The sequence below is a fragment of the Tachyglossus aculeatus genome, chromosome 21 (genome assembly GCF_015852505.1).
Source record: "Tachyglossus aculeatus isolate mTacAcu1 chromosome 21, mTacAcu1.pri, whole genome shotgun sequence".
Classification (NCBI taxonomy): domain Eukaryota; kingdom Metazoa; phylum Chordata; class Mammalia; order Monotremata; family Tachyglossidae; genus Tachyglossus; species Tachyglossus aculeatus.
Window position 1 is genome coordinate 212,760 of NC_052086.1, and position 19,663 is coordinate 232,422.

Genomic DNA, 19,663 nt, shown 5'->3' on the forward strand with positions numbered 1-19,663 from the left:
CCAGAGCCCGGCCGCCACGGCCAAGGCCAAACCCAAGCTCATCAAGTTCTCGGAGGAAGAGACGTCCCAAGCACTTAGCAATAATAATAATAATAATAATGGCATTTATTAAGCGCTTACTACATTTAAAGCACCATTCTAAGCACTGGGGAGGTTACAAGGTGATCAGGTTGTCCCACAAGCTCACAATCTTAATCCCTATTTTACAGATGAGGTGACTGAGGCCCGGAGAAGGTGACTTGCCCAAAGTCACACAGCTGACAATGGGCGGGGCAGGGATTTGAACTCATGACCTCTGACTCCAAAGCCTCTCTAGTCCAGTGCTCTGCACACAGTAAGCGCTCAATAAATACGACTGAATGAATGACGGTGGCGGAGGGCCGCCTGCGCCCGGGCAGTCCGGTCCCCGCCAGGCGGCCGCCCCTCTGCCACCCCCAGGCCCGCCAGCAAGCCGGGGAGGAGCGGGAGGAGGAGATGGTCACCGACCTGAACCCGCTGCCCCCGCAACAACGTGATGCTGGACGCCCGCAAGATGGGCACCGCCGCCACCGCGGCCTCAACCGAAGCCCCGCTGCTCCCCCAGGCCCTCCTCTTCCTCCACGTCTCCGGCGGCAGCACCCCCGGACCGCTGACCGGCCGGGACCCGAGGACCAGCCGCTCCCCGGAGCCTGCTCGGACCAGACCTGCCCGTCCAAATGCCCGTTCATTCCCTCTGCCCACGGTGGCCGGGGCCCGAGGCCCATCTTCGGGAAAATCAAGGCTGGGGGTCCCGCGATTCGAGGGACCCTCTCGCCTCTCCCAGGCCCAACGACCTCCACAGAGCCCCCACGACGGCAGGGAGCGGCCGGGGCACCGGGCACGCGTCCAAAGCGGGCCCAGCCCCGGCGACGGAGCCAAATCAAAGCCCGGCGACTTCCTGGACCGGGGTGACTCTTCTCTCCCCTCTTCCCGAAAACACACACTCCCACCGCGTGCTCAGCAGGCCCGTTCTCCAAACCTCGAGCCCTTCCAGGTGCGGACAAGGGAAGCAGCTGATCCCGGCATGAAAGAAGTCCCTTCTGTCTGGTCTCAGGTCCAGGAAGAAGTGGCTGGGGCGGGGGGAAGGGGGCCTAGGCTCACGCTCCCACTCTGCCCGGCCTGTAACTAGACTGTGAGCCCGCTGTTGGGTCTCTATATGTTGCCAACTTGTACTTCCCAAGCGCTTAGTACAGTGCTCTGCACGCAGTAAGTGCGAAATAAATACGATTGAATGAATCAATGTAACTGCCACCTCTCGTCCCTAAATTTGCTTTCCTTTCCATCCGGGACCAAAGACCTGCTTGTCCCGGCCCTGCCCCCACTCCCTGCCAGAGGAACGGGAGAGGCAGAGGCGACTGCCGACGGAAATCCTGCAACGGCGGCCGGAGAAGCTTTTGAGAAGCAGGGTGGATCAGTGGAAAGAGCCCACGCTTTGGAGTCAGAGATTATGGGTTCAAACCCCGGCTCGGCCAATTGTCGGCTGTGTGACTCTGGGCAAGTCACTTCACTTCTCTGGGCCTGTTACCTCATCTGTAAAATGGGGATTAAGACTAAGCCCCCCATGGGACAACCTCATCACCTTGTAACCTCCCCAGCGCTTAGAACGATGCTTTGCACATAGTAAGCGCTTAATAATAATAATGGCATTTATTAAGCGCTTACTATGTGCAAATCTTAATAAATGCCATCATTCTTATTCCTATTATTTTCCTGGAGAAGGAGAAGCTCGTCCCAGAGATCGTCAAAGCCAGGCTCCCGCTACGCTAGGGCCAGACTAGCTGCGGCTAGGCCCCGGGGACCTTGACCGCAGGTGCCACAGCTGTCGGATACCCAAGGGGCTGGGGAGCAGGAGCAAGGCCCAGCCCCAAAATTAGAGGTTTTTCTGGCAGGCCCGCGTCTGGTTTCCCCTCGCAGGCATGTAGGCTGGGTACTAATAGAGATGTTGCCACCCATAGTAAAAATAGTGTTATTTGTTAAAGGGCTTTCTGCACAGGTAGAATTCAAACAAGGCCCTAACCGCGCCTCTCGGTCCTATTTTATATATGAGCAAAATAAGGCCCGGGGAAAGTGGAGCTAACTTATCTAAGGTCACAAACCAATCAAGTGGTGGGGGTGGGCTTAAACCTCAGGCCTTCTAACCCCCAGCCCCGTGCCCTCTCCTCCAGTCCATCCGAGGCTGGGGTGCCAAGAGGGGGACGGAGTGGTGAGGAGGTCTGCTCCCCCTGCCCGATGCCGAGTCTGGCAGAGCTGGTGTCGGGCGGAGGGAAAGTCGACAGCCCCCATGGCGAGGCCCATCCTCGGACACCCCGCCGCCGAGGGTCTCCAGCTCAACGACGTGGTGACTCCCAATCCTGCCGGCAGGGCTATACGGCCCAGGCCATCCAGGCCCCCAGGATGGGGGGCAAGGAGGGGAGGGACCACTGCAAGGTTGCCCAACCCGCTCAGAAGACTGACCGTGCGGCCCGTTCGCCCGCTGTACAGTTGGGACGGCACAGTCTGAGACGGCCCGGCCCTGCCCGGGAGGCAGAGCTGCTGCTGGTTGAGGGGAGCACCCATCCCACTCCCCTCTTGGTGCCCACCCAGCCAAACCCTTGCCCCCACAAGCCGGCTCAACACAGACCCCTCCGAGACCCCAGCCTCAGGGCCACGCGCCGAACTGCCCCACCGCACATTTGGAGAAAATCTCGTGCCCCGACTCTCCTCCAGTGACCCAGCTTGAACCACCCAACACCAACTCTGACTCCCCCAATGATGCAGCAAGGACCACCCAACACGCCAGTGACCGACAGACCACCTAACTCCCTTTGGCCCCCCCCGATGACCCACCCTGGACCACCCCTGACCTCTGACTCCCCTCTCCATCCACGGCTCCCCCAGTTCCCCAGCACGAACGCCCCTCCGGAAGTCCAGCCCAAAGCCCCCGGGACCCGCTGGTGTTCCCGGTGTCCGGCACGCGCCGCGGCCCCCCACCACCACCACACGAGACCCGCCGGCTCTGCACCAGTTTCCGGTTTATTGGGGTCTGGAAAACCCTGAGTCGGTGGGACGGGGGCCGGGGCCACGTGGGGCAGATCTTTGCCCCCCAGTGAGGGCCACGAAAAGGGTCGGCCCCCATCGGTCCCTCGGCCCTCGCGGTCGGTTCCGACACGCTCCCTTGCCGGCTGGGCCCCCGAGAGCCCTGGGGAATGGTCAGGCACCTAGACGGACCCCAGGAGGCAGCTTTGGTGAGGGGCACAGCCCGGTGAGGGGCACAGGGGTCCCGGTCAGCCCAGCCCGCGGCGGGTGGGGGGAATCTCTGCCCACAGAACCCTCCGGCCCGGAGGAACAAGCAAACCCCGGGGGTGAAGGGCAAGACAGACCCGCACGGAACGGACAACACAGACACACGACAGGCAGGACGGGGACGAGTACGGGATCGACGTGTTTGGCACACATGGCACTGGAATCATCGTGAGTGTGTGGGGGAAGGGTGGTCAGTCCAGCCCAAGGGGACGGGTTCCGCCCCGCTCCGGCTCCCCCCTCGCCCGCCCTCTTGGACCGAGGGCTAGCGAAGGGGGGTGGAGGGCCACCGGGTGGAGCGGGCCGGGGCGGGGGCGGCACCGGGCCCAACCCCCTGCCCCTCCGAGGACTCCCTCAGTCGGTCTTCCACACCTTGTTGAGCAGCTTCACCACCTCGTCGTAGATGACGAAGACGATGGCAACGTCCAGGCACACCCGGCCCAAGCGGGGCACTGTGCCCTTGTAGAAGCTAGGGACCGAGACAGGGTGGGGGCAGTTGGGGGCGGGGAAGTGGCCACAGAGGGCCTGCCCCCCCGCCCCCCCCCCCCCCCACCTCCCCTTGCCAACTCACGCCTTGACCCCCTCGTGGCGCAGGATCTGGCAGCCGCAGTCCCACGTGCTCTTATATTTCTGTGCCTCCAGCCCCTGCGGACACACGAACACACACATGTGATGATGGGGATGACGACTGTTAAGCGCTCACTAGGTGCAAGGCACCCATCTAAGCGCCGGGGAGGATACGAGGTGATCGGGTTGTCCCACGTGGGGCTCACAGTCTTAATCCCCATTAACAATAACAACGGTATTTGTTAAGCGCTTACTATGTGCAAAGCACTGTTCTAAGCGCTGGGGGGATACAAGGTGATCGGGTTGTCCCACAGTCTTAATCCCCATTTTACAGATGGGAGAACTGAGGCCCAGAGAAGTGACTTGCCCAAAGTCACGCGGCTGACAACTGGCGGAGCCGGGATTTGAACCCCTGCCCTCTGACTCCCAAGCCCGGGCTCTTCCCACTGAGCCACGCTGCTCCCCCATTTTACAGATGAGGTCACTGAGGCACAGAGAAGTGACTGGCCCGAAGTCGCGCAGCTGACAAGTGGCGGAGGCGGGATTCGAACTCGTGACCTCTGACTCTCAAGCCCGGGCTCTTTCCACCGAGCCACTCCGCTGTGTATGTGTGTACGTATGATCCGCCCACCTCTCTACAACGCCCCGGACGGGGCTAGCCCGGGGGCAAGAAGGGACCACTACCTGCATCCGGGTCTTGATGACATCCAGAGGCGTGTTGCCGAAAACACTGGCGGCACCAGCGATGGCACCAAACAGCCCAGTCACCAGAGGGTTAATGGGCTTGTTTGGATCGGGGCCTGCGGGCAAGGAGACGGAGTGGTCACCTGGGCCTAGGGCCGTATGGCGGGGGGGGCAGAACATCATCATCATCATCATCAATCGTATTTATTGAGCGCTTACTACGTGCAGAGCACTGTACTAAGCGCTTGGGAAGTACAAATTGGCAACATATAGAGACGGTCCCTACCCAACAGTGGGCTCGCAGTCTAAAAGGGGGAGAACAGTGTGGTTGGGGAGGGGGGCAGCGCGACAGTGGGGTTAGCAGGAGGGTGGCACGGTGGCGGGAAGCACTGGGGTGGGTGGCACGGCCTTCCTGCCTTCATTCAATCGTATTTATTGAGCGCGTACTGTGCGCAGAGCACTGTACTGAGTGCTTGGGAGAGTACAATATAACAACAGACACATTCGCTGCCCACAACGGTCTTACAGTCTAAAGCGGGGGGAGACATATATATATATATATATATATATGTGTGTGTGTGTGTGTGCGTGTGACGTATATAAATAAGTCAAAGATAGATATATATGTAAAGACCGTAGGGCTCGGAGGGGGGATGAATAAAGGGAGCAAGTCGGGGCGACGCAGCACGGACAGGGAGGAGAGGAAAGTGGGGGCTCAGTCAAGGAAGGCCTTCTGGAGACGGGCCTTCGATAGGGCGGTGAAAAGGGGGAGAGTCACTATCATCATCATCAATCGTATTTATTGAGCACTTACTGTGTGCAGAGCACTGTACTAAGCGCTTGGGAAGTCCCAGTTGGCAACAGATAGAGACAGTCCCTACCCAACAGTGGGCTCCCAGTCTAAAAGGGGGAGACAGAGAACAAAACCAAACATACTAACAAAATAAATAGAATATCGGATTTGAGGAGGGAGGGCAAACGAGGCCAGAGGGAGGACGGGAGCGAGAGATAGATCCAGCGCTTAGCACAGTGCTTTGCACACAGTAAGCGCTTAACAAATGCCATCGGTGTTATTGTGAGTTAGAGGTACAGTGGGAAGGTTAGCGTTAGGAGAGCAAAGTGTGCGGGCTGAGTTGTAATGGGAGCGTACTGAGGTGAGGGTGCAGGCAAGGAGATTGAGTGTTTTAAAGCCAATGGTGAAGAGTCTTTGTTTGATGCAGAGGTGAATGGGCAACCACTGAAGGTTCTCGAGGAGCGGGGAAAACACGTCCCAAACGTTTTGGGAGAAAAATGATCCAGACAGCAGAGTGAGGTATGGATTGGAGTAGGGAGAGGCAGGTGGCTGGGAGGGCAGCAAAGAGGCTGATACAATAATCAAGATGGGAGAGGAGAATGGCGGCATTTGTTCAGCACTTAGTACGTGCACAGCACTGTTCTGAGCACTGGGGAAGATACAAGGTGATCAGGTTGTCCCACGTGGGGCTCACGGTCTTAATCCCCACTTTACGTATGAGGTGACTGAGGCACAGAGCAGTTAAGTGACTTGCCCAAAGTCACACGGCGGACGAGCGGCTGGGCCGGGATTTGAACCCCTGACCTCTGACTCCCGAGCCCGGGCCCTTTCCTCTGAGCCACGCTACTTCTCCGTAATAAATAACCGTACAGGATAAGTAACTGTATTAATGTTGGCGGCAGTTTCGATGGAGAGGAAGGGGTAGAATTTAGCGGTGTTGTGAAGGTGGAATCAACGGGATTTAACGACCGACTGAATATGTGGGTTGAACGAAAGAGAGGAGTCAAGGGTAAGGCCAAGGTTACGGGCTTGGGAGACAGGAAGAGTGGCGGTGCTATCTACGGTGATGGCAAAGTCAAGGGGAGGAGAGCATTTGGAAGGGAAGACTAGGAGCTCTGTTTTGGACGCGTTGAGCTTGAGGTGATGGGAGGCCATCCAAGCAGAGATAGTCTTGAAGGCGGGAGGAAAAGTGGGACTGCAGAGAGGGAGAGAGAGATCAGGGCTGGAAGTGTAGATTTGGGAGTCATCGGCACAGAGGTGACAGCTGAAGCCATGGGAGTGAACGAAGGAGTGGGCGTAGACGGAGAATAAATAAAATAATAATGATAGCATTGATTAAGCACTTACTACGTGCAAAGCACTGTTCTAAGCGCTGGGGAGGTTACAAGGGGATCAGGTTGTCCCACGTGGGGCTCACAGCCTTAATCCCCATTTTCCAGGTGAGGGAACTGAGGCCCAGAGAAGTGAAGTGACTTGCCCAAAGTCACACAGCTGACAGTTGGCGGAGCCGGGATTTGAACCCATCAGAAGGGGACACGGACCTGAACCTCGGGGGCCTCACAGTTAGGGGGTGGGAGACAGAGGGGGAGCCCGCGAAAGGGCCCCCCCCGCACTCACCACGGTACCAGTTTCGAAGCGAGGTCATGACGAAGAAGCGGATGGCCTGGTTGGAGCCCTGCTTCAGGACGGTGGCCGTGAGCCCCTGGTACGTACCCCGCAGCCCTGGCCGGAGACAGCGCCGGGGCCGGGGGCTCAGACCCTCGCCGGCACCCCCCCTCGCGCCCGCTCCCCCGAGGTCCATCGGCGTCGACCCCCGGCCCTCCACCCGCCCTCCCCATACCTTGCTCCCGCACGATTTCTCGGACCCCGTGGAAGAAGCCACGGTACTTGGGCTTTGGGGAGCACTGGTCATGGATGAACTTGACCTGTGGGGCGGGGAGGGGGGCTGGGTGTCTGCTCGGGGGGGCCGGAGCCCCCCTGACACCTCCCAGGGGGGGCTCTCCCGACCGCCCACCCCACCGCCCGGTACCTTGACCGTCTCCATGGGGCAGACGACAACCACGGCTTCGGCCACGCCGGCTCCCAGCCCGCACAACAGCCCCCGCGTGCTGTCCAGCTTGCCCTGGGCATCGCGCATGTGGTTACTGAGGAACTCGAACATCCCAAACCTGAGGGCACGGGGTCAAGGGTCAGCGGTGGCACCACCCCTGCCACTTGGGGACCCGGGGTCGGCCTCGGTGCCAAGGGAGCGGAGAGCTGCCGTCACCCGGGGTCAAAGGTCTGGGCCAACATCAATGCAGGAGTTGGTTTTGGGTATTTTTTTTTAACTTTAAGCACTTACTACATATATAATAATAATAATGTTGGCATTTGTTAAGCGCTTACTACGTGCAAAGCACTGTTCTGAGCGCTTGGGGGGATACAAAGCGATCAGGTTGCCCCACGTGGGGCTCACAGTCTTAATCCCCATTTTACAGATGAGGGAACTGAGGCTCAGAGAAGTTAAGTGACTTGCCCAAGGTCACACAGCAGACATGTGGCAGAGCCGGGATTCGAACCCATGACCTCGGACTCCAAAGCCCGGGCTCTTTCCGCTGGGCCACGCTGCTTCTCCAAGCAGCGTCAAGCACAGTTATATGTCAAGCACAGTTCAAAGCACCGGGACAGATACAGTTTAATCAGGCTGGATCCAATCAATCAATTAATCAATCGTATTTATTGAGCGCTTACTATGTGCAGAGCACTGTACTAAGCACTTGGAAAGTACAAATTGGCATCACATAGAGACAGTCCCTACCCAATCCAATCCCTGTCCTTCCTGGGGCTCACTGTCTAAAGGGGAGGGAGAACAGGTCTTGAAACCCCATTTTGCAGATAAGGACACTGAGGCAGAGAAGTGACTGGCCCTAGTCACAGCAAGCAAGTGGCTGAGCCAGGATTAGAACTCAGGTCCTCTGACACCCAAGCCAGTCACGCTGCTTTCCTGTGCAAAGCGCACAGATCGCTGCCCCCGAAACTCGACGGCAAACCCAAGCCCCTCAGGTTGTGGCTACAGGCCTTGGGGATGGGGCAACCAGAGGCTGTGAGCCCGCTGTTGGGTAGGGACCACCTCTACATGTTGCCAACTTGTACTTCCCAAGCGCTTAGTACAGTGCTCTGCGCACAGTAAGCGCTCAATAAATACGATTGAATGAATGAATGTATTGGGCTGCGGGAGGGTCTCAGTTCCTGCCTGAGCCCAGGCCAGGAATATGGGGGTTAATCGGGGAGGATGGAGAATGCAGAACTAAGGGGTCCCGGGAGGGAGGAAATGGAGGCACGGAGTGGGCGTGGGGGGAATGGGCAGGGCTGGGGGGGAGACGCAGCGACCGCAGAAACAGAGACACGGATAGAAGGCGTGAGCTGAGTGTAGCGAGGAGAGCAGGGAAGGGAGGACCGATAAAGCCGGGGGTCCCGGCATCTGAGCCGCCCGCTCCCCACTCCGACCCCCGGGGCCTCACCTGACAGCGGCCTTGGGGATGGAGCCATACAGCAGCGAGCTCAGCCCCCGGTAGAGGCCCCGGACGCCATGGCCCTGGACCGTCTGCTTCACGCAGTCTCCTGGAGGTCGGGATGGGGGGGGGGGGAGAGACCAGAGGGGGACCGGTGGCTAGGGCCTGAGCCAGCGTCCCACCCAAGGCACCCCGGACGGCCCCGGGCCCACCCATCCCTTCACCCACCTCCCGGGCCTAAATGCCAGCCCACCCCCTAACGCGCCCATTTCAGCCCAACCTCAGCGTCCCAGCCCCCCTGCAGCCGGGACCCCCGTCCCCCACGGCCCAGTCCGCCGCCCCACCTATGCCCCTGTAGCGGGGTGGGTTGGCCTTCTCGTCCAGCTGCAGCTGGGTCTTCACGTACTCCGTGGGGAAGGTGATGCAGATTTCAATGCCGCCCGCCAGGCCGCCTGTCGGGACGGGGGGAGAGCTGGGTCTCCCGGCCCCCCGATGCCCGCCCTCCCTCCCTCCATCATCATCACCATCAATCGTATTTATCGAGCGCTTCCTATGTGCAGAGCACCGTACTAAGCGCTTGGGAAGTACAAATTAAGGCTGGGGCTTGAGGCGGGCAGGACCGGAGCCCAATGAAGGTTGCTCTTTCACCCCTCCTCAATCCTGCAATCTGGCGGGGAGGGGAGGCAAGAAGGCAGATTCCAAAGGTGCTTCCCCCTGAGCCCCTTCTTTCCTCTCCCCCTCGTCCCCCTCTCCATCCCCCCGTCTTACCTCCTTCCCTTCCCCACAGCACCTGTATATATGTATATATGGTTGTACGTATTTATTACTCTATTTATTTATTTATTTTACTTGTACATTTCTATCCTACTTATTTTATTTTGTTGGTATGTTTGGTTCTGTTCTCCGTCTCCCCCTTTTAGACTGGGAGCCCACTGTTGGGTAGGGACTGTCTCTATGCGATGCCAATTTGTACTTCCCAAGCGCTTAGTACAGTGCTCTGCAGATAGTAAGCGCTCAATAAATACGATTGATTGATTGATTGATTGAAAGGAGGAGGGAGAGGGGGGGGAAAAGGAGATGGAGAAGGGGGGGAGGAAGGGTCTGTCTGGCTGGCCAGGCCGGTTCTCTTCCCCTCCGTCCAAGCTCTTGCCACATCAGCCGCCCCCCTTTCCCCCCCCCGCCTGCCCACTCGCAGCCAACGTGACTCAGTTGTGGCTCCCAATCCAACCCCCTGCCCACGGTCCCCGGCCTGCCGGTGGTGGTCGCCCCCGCGGCCCTCCGGGACCCAGGCCGGCCCGCCTCCAGCCCAGAAGGGCCGCATCCGCCTGAACCGGCCCGGTCGCGGTCGAGGCGGGCTGCCCCGCACCCCCTGGGCCGCCGGACGCCCCCACATCCGTGTCGGCACGTAAGTGAGCCCGCACCGGGGCAAACCGGGCCGGGAAACCCGCACCGAGCCGGACCGGGGGCAAAGGCGGGAGATAATAATAATAATAATGGCATTGATTAAAGCGCTTACTACGTGCAAAGCACTGTTCTAAGCGCTGGGGGGATACAAGGTGATCAGGTTGCCCCACAGTCAATCCCCATTTTACAGATGAGGCAACTGCGGCACAGAGAAGCAGCGTGGCTCAATGGAAAGAGCCCGGGCTTTGGAGTCAGAGGTCACGGGTTCGAATCCCGGCTCCACCACGTGTCAGCTGTGTGACCTTGGGCAAGTCACTTCACTTCTCTGAGCCCCAGATCCCTCATCTGTCAAATGGGGATTAAGACTGTGAGCCCCCCGTGGGACAACCTGATCACCTTGTATCCCCCCAGTGCTTAGAACAGTGCTTTAAACATAGTAAGCGCTTAACAAATGTCTAAAAAAAAAAAAAAGTGAAGTGACTTGCCCAAGGTCACACAGCTGGCAGTTGGCGGAGCCAGGATTTGAACCCATGACCACTGACTCCAAAGCCTGTGCTCTTTCCATTGAGCCACACTGCTGCTCTAAGAAGGGCTAGGCTGGACCGTCGTGTACCCGCCCGGTGTTCGCGACCCGTGGAGATTCATTCATTCAATCATATTTAATAATAATAATGATGGCATTTGTTATACACTCACTATGTGCAAAGCGCTGTTCTAAGCACTGGATAATAATAATGATGGCTTTTGTTAAGCCCTTGCTATGTGCCAAGCACTGATCTAAGCGCCGGGGGGATACAAGGTGATCAGGTTGTCCCACATGGGATTCACAGTCTTAATCCCCATTTTACAGATGAGGTCACTGAGGCCCAGAGAAGTGAAGTGACTTGCCCAAAGTGATACAGCAGATGAGTGGCAGAGTCAGGATTAGAACCAATGACCTCTGACTCCCAAGCCCGTGCTCTTTCCACTGAGCCACGCTGCCTCTCCAAGCATTTATTGAGCGCTTACTGTGTGCACAGCACTGTACTATGTGCTTGGGAAGTAGAAATCGGCAACATATAATAATAATAATATTGGTATTTGTTAAGCGCTTACTATGTGCAAAGCACTGTTCTAAGCGCTGAGACGGTCCCTACCCAACAATGGGCTCACAGTCTAGCAGGGGGAAACAGAAAGCAAAACAGAACAAGTAGAAAGGTGACAATGCCATCAGAATAAATAGAATTATAGCCATATACACAGATTAAATAAAACAAAGATAGTAAATATGTACAAATAAAATGGTGTCAATGCCATCAGAATAAATAGAATTACAGCCATATACACATCATGAATATAGTAAATATGTACTAATAAAATAGAGTAATAAATATGTACAAATATATACAGGTGCTGTGGGGAGGGGAAGGGAGTAGGGCAGAGGAGGGTGCAATGGGGCTCTAGACTGTGAGCCCACTGTTGGGTATCGACTGTCTCTATATGTTGCCAACTTGTACTTCCCAAGCGCTTAGTACAGTGCTCTGCACACAGTAAGCGCTCAATAAATGTGATTGAATGAATGAATGAATGTCCATATGTTTTGTTTGGTCGTCCGTCTTCCCCCTTCTAGACTGTGAGCCCGTTGTTGGGTAGGGACCGTCTCTCTACGTTGCCAAGTTGGCTTCCCAAGTGCTTAGTCAGTGCTCTGCACACAGTAAGCGCTCAATAAATACGATTGAATGAATGAATGAACGTCCACATGTTTTGTTTGGTCGTCCGTCTCCCCCTTCTAGACTGTGAGCCTGTTGTTGGGTAGGGACCGTCTATGATGCCAACTCGGACTTCCCAAGCACTTAGTCCAGTGCTCTGCGCCCAGGAGGCGCTCAATAAATACGACTGGATGAATGAATGGGGGTCAGGAGAGGAAAAAAAGCGGGGGGCTCAGTCTGGAAAGGCCTCCTGGAGAGGGTGAGCTCTCTGTAGGGCTTTGAAGCGCTTAGTACAGTGCTCTGCACATAGTAAGCGCTCAGTAAATACGATTGATGATGAAGGGAGGAAAATAACAAGGAACGCTTCACGAACGTGCATGTCATCGCGTGGCAATGCGCGGCGCCTGCCCCGGGACCCGTGGTTGCCCCGGGCTTAGTAGCCCGGCCAGGCTGTCATTCATTCATTCAATCGTATTTATTGAGCGCTTACTGTGTGCAGAGCACTGGACTAAGTGCTCGGGAAGTACATCTAGAGACGGTCCCTACCCAACAGCGGGATCGCAGCCTAGAAGGGGGAGACAGGCGACAAAACAAAACATATCAACAAAATGAAATAAATGGAATAAACATGTACAAGTAAAATTAAAAAAACAGAGTAATAAACATGTACAAACAGATAAACAGGTGGCAGGCTGTGGTTGCGGGGCTCCGGCCGGCAGGGGGCGCCGGATCCCCGGCCCCCCGGCAGGCTGTGGTGGCGGGGCTGCGGCCGGCAGGGGGCGCCGGACCCCCGGACCCCCGGGAGGCTGTGGTTGCGGGGCTGCGGCCGGCAGGGGGCGCCGCGGACCCTCCCCCCGCCTCCCGGCCCACCCCCCGTAGCGTCCCCCCGGAGGAGACCCCCCGAATCCCACCCCCAGCCAGGCTGTGGTTGCGGGGCTGCGGCCGGCAGGGGGCGCCGGACCCCCGGACCCCCGGGAGGCTGTGGTTGCGGGGCTGCGGCCGGCAGGGGGCGCCGCGGACCCTCCCCCCGCCTCCCGGCCCACCCCCCGTAGCGTCCCCCCGGAGGAGACCCCCCGAATCCCACCCCCAGCCAGGCTGTGGTTGCGGGGCTGCGGCCGGCAGGGGGCGCGGCGGCCCCCGCCCCCGGCGCCCCCTGGCCTGCCCCCCGTATCGTCCCCCCCCCGGAGGAGACCCCCGAATCCCACCCCCCCACCCGCCGGCCCCCCGACCCCAGCCCGGGTGTAGTTGCGGGGCTCCGGCCGGCAGAGGGCGCGGAGGGGACCCCTCCCCTCGTAGGGGACCCCGGCCCCAGGACTGCCCCCCCCCCCCCGTATCTTCCCTCCGGGGGGGACCCCCGAATCCCACCCCCCGCCCGCCGGACCCTTGGACCCCCCCCCAGCCAGGCTGTTGTTGCGGGGCTCCGGCCGGCAGGGGGCGCCGCGGACCCCGCCCCCCAGAGGAGACCCCGCCCCCTGCACTGCCCCCCGGATCGTCCCCCCCCCGGAGGGCACCCCCGGACCCTCCCCCCCACCCCCCCAGCCAGGCTGCTGTTGCGGGGCTCCGGCCGGCAGGGGGCGCCGCGGACCCCGCCCCCCCAGAGGAGACCCCGCCCCCTGCACTGCCCCCCGGATCGTCCCCCCCTCGGAGGGCACCCCCGGACCCTCCCCCCCCCCCCCAACCAGCCAGGCTGTCGTAGCGGGGCTCCGGCCGGCAGGGGGCGCATCGGACCCCGCCTACCACAGGGGACCCCGCTCCCTGGACTGCCCCCCGGATCGGCCCCCCGCCCCCCGCCAGGCTGCGGGTGCGGGGCTCCGGGCGGCAGGGGGCGCCGCGGACGCCCCCGCCCCCCGCCAGGCTGTGGTTGCGGGGCTGGGGCCAGCAGAGGGCGCCGCGGACCCCGCCCCTCGGAGGGGACCCCCCCCCCCGGTCCCCTGCATCGTCCCCAGGCAGGCTGGGGTTGCGGGTCTCCGGGCGGCAGGGGGCGCCGCGGACCCCGCCCCTCGGAGGGGACCCCCCGGCCCCCCGCATAGTCCCCAGCCAGGCTGGGGTTGCGGGGCTCCGGGCGGCAGGGGGCGCCGCGGTCCCCGCCCCCTGGACTGTCCCCCCCCACACACAACCCGGGAGGGGACGCCCGAATCCCACCCCCCCACCCCGGGCCCGCCCCCCGCCAGGCTGTGGTTACGGGGCTGCGGCCAGCAGAGGGCGCCGCGGACCCCGCCCCCCCCCCCCCCCCCCCCCGGCCCCCCGCATCGTCCCCAGCCAGGTTGGGGTTGCGGGGCTGCGGCCGGCAGGGGGCGCCGCGGACCCCGCCCCATGGACCGTTCCCCCCACCCACCCCGGGAGGGGACCCCCGAATCCCACCCCCCGCCCCCAGCCAGGCTGTGGTGGCGGGGCTTCGGCCAGCAGAGGGCGCCGCGGACCCCGCCCCCCCCCCCCCCGGCCCCCCGCATCGTCCCCAGCCAGGCTGGGGCTGCGGGGCTCCGGCCGGCAGGGGGCGCCGCGGACCCCGCCCCCTGGACCGTCCCCCCCCCCCGGGAGGGGATCCCCGAATCCCACCCCCCGCCCCCAGCCAGGCTGTGGTTGCGGGGCTGCGGCCAGCAGAGGGCGCCGCGGACCCCGCCCCTCGGAGGGGACACACCCCCCCCCGGCCCCCCGCATCGTCCCCAGCCAGGCTGGGGCTGCGGGGCTGCGGCCGGCAGGGGGCGCCGCGGACCCCGCCGCCCGGCCTACCCCCCCCGGAGGGGACTCCCGGCCCCCCGCCCCCAGCCAGGCTGTGGTTGCGGGGCTGCGGCCGGCAGGGGGCGCCGCGGACCCCGCCCCCTGGACTGTCCCCCCGGATCGTCCCCCCCCACACACACACCCCGGGAGGGGACCCCCGAATCCCACCCCCCCACCCCGGGCCCGCCCCCAGCCAGGCTGTGGTGGCGGGGCTTCGGCCAGCAGAGGGCGCCGCGAACCCCGCCCCTCGGAGAGGAACCCCCCGGCCCCCCCGCATCGTCCCCAGGCAGGCTGGGGTTGCGGGTCTCCGGGCGGCAGGGGGCGCCGCGGACCCCGCCCCCTGGACCGTTCCCCCCCCCCCCACCCCGGGAGGGGACCCCCGAATCCCACCCCCCGCCCCCAGCCAGGCTGTGGTGGCGGGGCTGCGGCCAGCAGAGGGCGCCGCGGACCCCGCCCCTCGGAGGGGACCCCGCTCCCCCGCATCGTCCCCCGCCAGGCTGGGGTTGCGGGGCTGCGGCCGGCAGGGGGCGACGCGGACCCCGCCGCCCGGCCTACCCCCCGGAGGGGACTCCCGGCCCCCCGCCCCCAGCCAGGCTGTGGTTGCGGGGCTGCGGCCGGCAGGGGGCGCCGCGGACCCCGCCCCCTGGACTGTCCCCCCGGATCGTCCCCCCCCCCACACACACCCCGGGAGGGGACCCCCCCAATCCCACCCCCCCCACCCCGGGCCCGCCCCCAGCCAGGCTGTGGTGGCGGGGCTTCGGCCAGCAGAGGGCGCCGCGAACCCCGCCCCTCGGAGAGGAACCCCCCGGCCCCCCGCATCGTCCCCCGCCAGGCTGCGGTTGCGGGTCTCCGGGCGGCAGGGGGCGCCGCGGACCCCGCCCCCTGGACTGCCCCCCCGGATCGTCCCCCTCCCCACCCCCCGCCCCCAGCCAGGCTGTGGTGGCGGGGCTGCGGCCGGCAGAGGGCGCCGCGGACCCCGCCCCTCGGAGGAGACCACCCCCCCAGCCCCCCGCATCGTCCCCAGCCAGGCTGGGGCTGCGGGGCTGCGGCCGGCAGGGGGCGCCGCGGATCCCGCCCCCTGGACTGTCCCCCCGGATCGTCCCCCCCACACACACACCCCGGGAGGGGACCCCCGAATCCCACCCCCCGCCCCCCGCCAGGCTGTGGTGGCGGGGCTGCGGCCAGCAGAGGGCGCCGCGGACCCCGCCCCTCGGAGGAGACCACCCCCCCGGCGCCCCGCATCGTCCCCAGCCAGGCTGGGGCTGCGGGGCTCCGGCCGGCAGGGGGCGCCGCGGACCCCGCCCCCTGGACCGTCCCCCCACCCCGGGAGGGGATCCCCGAATCCCACCCCCCGCCCCCAGCCAGGCTGTGGTGGCGGGGCTGCGGCCAGCAGAGGGCGCCGCGGACCCCGCCCCTCGGAGGGGACCCCGCTCCCCCGCATCGTCCCCCGCCAGGCTGCGGTTGCGGGGCTGCGGCCGGCAGGGGGCGCCGCGGCCCCCGCCCCCCCGGACCGTCCCCCCGGATCGTCCCCCCCTCCCCACCCCGGGAGGGGACCCCCGCATCCCACCCCCCGCCCCCGGGCCCGCCCCCCGCCAGGCTGCGGTTTCGGGGCTCCGGCCGGGCGGCGCCCCCCGGAAGCGCGTCCCGGGCTCCGCCCCCGGGCCCGGCCGCCCCGAAGGCTGCCCGGGGGGCTCCCCGGAGGAGGAGGCGGGGGGGGGGGGGGGAACGGACGGACCCGGGCAGGGCGGCGCTCACCTGCCAGGATGGCTTTTCCCGGGTGCGTCAGTTTCGCCTTCTCCGAGGCGGCGGCGGCGGGCGGGGAGCGACCCATGACGGGACGGGCCGGTCCGGTCCGGTCCGGTCCGGGGGCAGCGGGGGGCCGGCTCGGTCCCTACAGCCGGCGGCGGTGGTGTTAGAGGGACGGGCCGGGCCGCGCCGGGGGGCGGAGGGAGCTTCCGAGCCCGGCCCCGCCCCCGGGCCGCCCATCGCCCGACCCCCGGGGACCCGCCCCCTCTCCCCGCCCCCTCTCCCCGTAACAATAATAATAATAATAATAATAATAACGATGCCATGATTGAGCGCTTACCGTGTGCAGAGCGCTGGGGAATTTACAAGGCGATCCGTCTTCATCACGGGGGGCTCACAGTCTTCGTCCCCGTTTCACAGATGAGGGGACTGAGGCCCGGAGAAGTGACTTGCCCCAAGTCACACGGCTGACGGGTGGCGGAGCCGGGATTTAATAATAATAATAATAATAATAATGGCGTTTATTAAGCGCTTACTATGTGTAAAGCACTGTTCTAAGCACTGGGGAATTTACAAGGTGATCAGGTTGTCCCACGGGGGGTTTACAGTCTTAATTCCCATTTTACAGATGAGGGGACTGAGGCCCGGAGAAGTGACTTGCCCCAAGTCACACAGCTGACAAGTGGCGGAGCCAGGATTTAATAATAATAATAATGGTGTTTATTAAGCGCTTACTATGTGCAGAGCACTGTTCTAAGCGCTGGGGAATTCACAAGGCAATCAGGGTGTTCCATGGGGGGGGGGGGGGCTCACAGTCTTAATCCCCATTTCACAGATGAGGGGACTGAGGCCCAGAGAAGTGACTTGCCCCAAGTCACACGGCTGACGAATGGTGGAGCCGGGATTTAATAATAATAATAATGGTGTTTATTAAGCGCTTACTATGTGTAGAGCACTGTTCTAAGCACTGGGGAATTTACAAGGTGATCAGGTTGTCCCACGGGGGGTTTACAGTCTTAATCCCCATTTTACAGATGAGGGGACTGAGGCCCAGAGAAGTGAAGTGACTTGCCCCAAGTCACACGGCTGACGAGTGGCGGAGCCCGGATTTAATAATAATAATAATAATGGCATTTACTAAGCACTTGCAATGTGCAGAGCACTGTTCTAAGCGCTGGGGAATTTACAAGGCAATCAGGGTGTTCCATGGGGGGGGCTCACAGTCTTCATCCCCATTTTACAGATGAGGGGACTGAGGCCCAGAGAAGCGAAGTAACTTGCCCCAAGTCACACGGCTGACGAGTGGCGGAGCCCGGATTTAATAATAATAATAATAATGGCATTTACTAAGCGCTTGCAATGTGCAGAGCACTGTTCTAAGCACTGGGGAATTTACAAGGCCATCAGGTTGTCCCACGGGGGGCTCACAGTCTTCATCCCCATTTTCCAGATGAGGGGACTGAGGCCCAGAGAAGTGAAGTAACTTGCCCAAAGTCACACAGCTGACGAGTGGCGGAGTCGGGATTTGAACCCATGACCTCTGACTCCAAAGCCCGGGCTCTTTCCACCGGGCCACGCTGCTTCTCTGCCATCCCCTCCTCCAGGCCCCCGCCGCTCCGCCCCCAGTCCGGCCGTCAATCAGTTTTATTCCTTGGGCGGTTACTGCGTGAAAAACACTGTATTTATTCATTCATTCATTCATTCATTCATTCAATCGTATTTATTGAGCCCCCCCGTGGGACAACCTGATTCATTCATTCATTCATTCATTCAATCGTATTTATTGAGCGCTTATTGTGTTTAGAGCACTGTACTAAGCGCTTGGGAAGTACAACTTGGCAACATATAGAGACGGTCCCTACCCAAAAGTGGGCTCACAGTCTAGAAGACTTCATGCGAAGGTTGACAGGCAACCACTGGAGATCTTTGTGGGGGGTGACATGCCCAGAGCGCTACTATGTGCAGAGCACTGTACAAAGCGCTTGGAAAGTACAATACAGCAATAAAGAGAGACAATCCCTGCCCACTAATAATAATAATGATGATGATATTTGTAAAGCGCTTCCCAAGCACTGAGGTAGATACAAGGTAATCAGGTTGTCCCACATGGGGCTCATGTCTTAATTCCCATTTTGCAGATGAGGTAACTGAGGCCCAGAGAAGCTAAATGACTTGCCCAAAGTCACACAGCTGACAAGTGGCAGAGCCGGGATTAGAACTCACCTTTTAACCTCCCAGCGCTTAGAACAGTGCTTTGGACATAGTAAGCACTTAATAAATGCCATCATCATCGTCAGCTCTTACTGCATGCAGAGCACTGGACTAGGCTCAGTGGAAAGAGCCCAGGCTTTGGAGTCCAAGGTCAGGGGTTCAAATCCCAGCTCTGCTCATCACCAGCTGTGTGACTTTGGGCAGGTTACTTCACTTCTCTGGGCCTCAGTTCCCTCATCTGGAAAATGGGGATGAAGACTGGGAGGCCCCAGGTGGGGCAACCTGATCACCTTGTAACCTCCCCAGCGCTTAGAACGGTGCTTTGCACACAGTAAACACTTAATAAATGCTATCATTATTATTATTATCATTACTAAGCACTTGGAAAGTACAGTACAGCAATAAGGAGAGCCAATCCCTGCCCACACTGGGCTTACGGTCTAGACGGCGGGAGGTGGACAGCAAAACAATGATAATGATAATGATGGTATTTGTTAAGCACTTACTGTGTGCCAAGCACTGTTCTAAGCACTGGGGAGGTTACAAGGTGATCAGGTTGTCCCACGGGGCACTCACAGTCTTAATCCCCATTTTAGAGATGAGGGAACTGAGGCCCAGAGAAGTGAAGTGACTTGCCCAAAGTCACACAGCTGACAATTGGCAGAGCTGGGATTTGAACCCATGACCTCTGACTCCAAAGCCCGGGCTCCTTCCACTCAGCCACACTGCTTCTCTAAACAGGCGTCAGTATAAATTAGTACAGTGCTCTGCACACAGTAAGCGCTCAATAAATATGATTGAATGAATAAATAGAATTATAGATATATACGCATCAAAACAGGTAAACAGATATTAATATAAATAGAATTATAATTATGTACATATCTATCCAAGCGCTGTGGGGCCTCCCTGTCAGCAGGGTTATCTGCCAGACACACGCATTCTCTCGGCCTTCATCTCCGGAGAGGAGATCTGCCCCCAGTCCTTGCTCTCTCATTCATTCAATGATTCAATCATTTATTTTCAATTGGATTTATTGACTGCTTACCGTGTGCAGAGTACCG

The 19,663-nt window shown here is 60.8% G+C and overlaps 1 protein-coding gene across 1 annotated transcript; it reads right to left on the minus strand.

Annotated features, from left to right (window-relative positions):
• Window positions 1-3,012: 3,012 nt before the first annotated feature.
• On the minus strand, window positions 3,013-16,543 carry SLC25A1 (solute carrier family 25 member 1). The gene is made up of 9 exons (XM_038762910.1): window positions 16,398-16,543; window positions 9,177-9,284; window positions 8,842-8,941; window positions 7,371-7,509; window positions 7,182-7,266; window positions 6,959-7,063; window positions 4,549-4,664; window positions 3,869-3,942; window positions 3,013-3,766 (listed from the first exon to the last, which is right to left on the minus strand). Exons 1-9 carry the CDS (start codon window positions 16,471-16,473, stop codon window positions 3,652-3,654), a joined length of 918 nt encoding a protein of 305 aa, XP_038618838.1. The 5' UTR covers window positions 16,474-16,543; the 3' UTR covers window positions 3,013-3,651.
• Window positions 16,544-19,663: the final 3,120 nt, after the last annotated feature.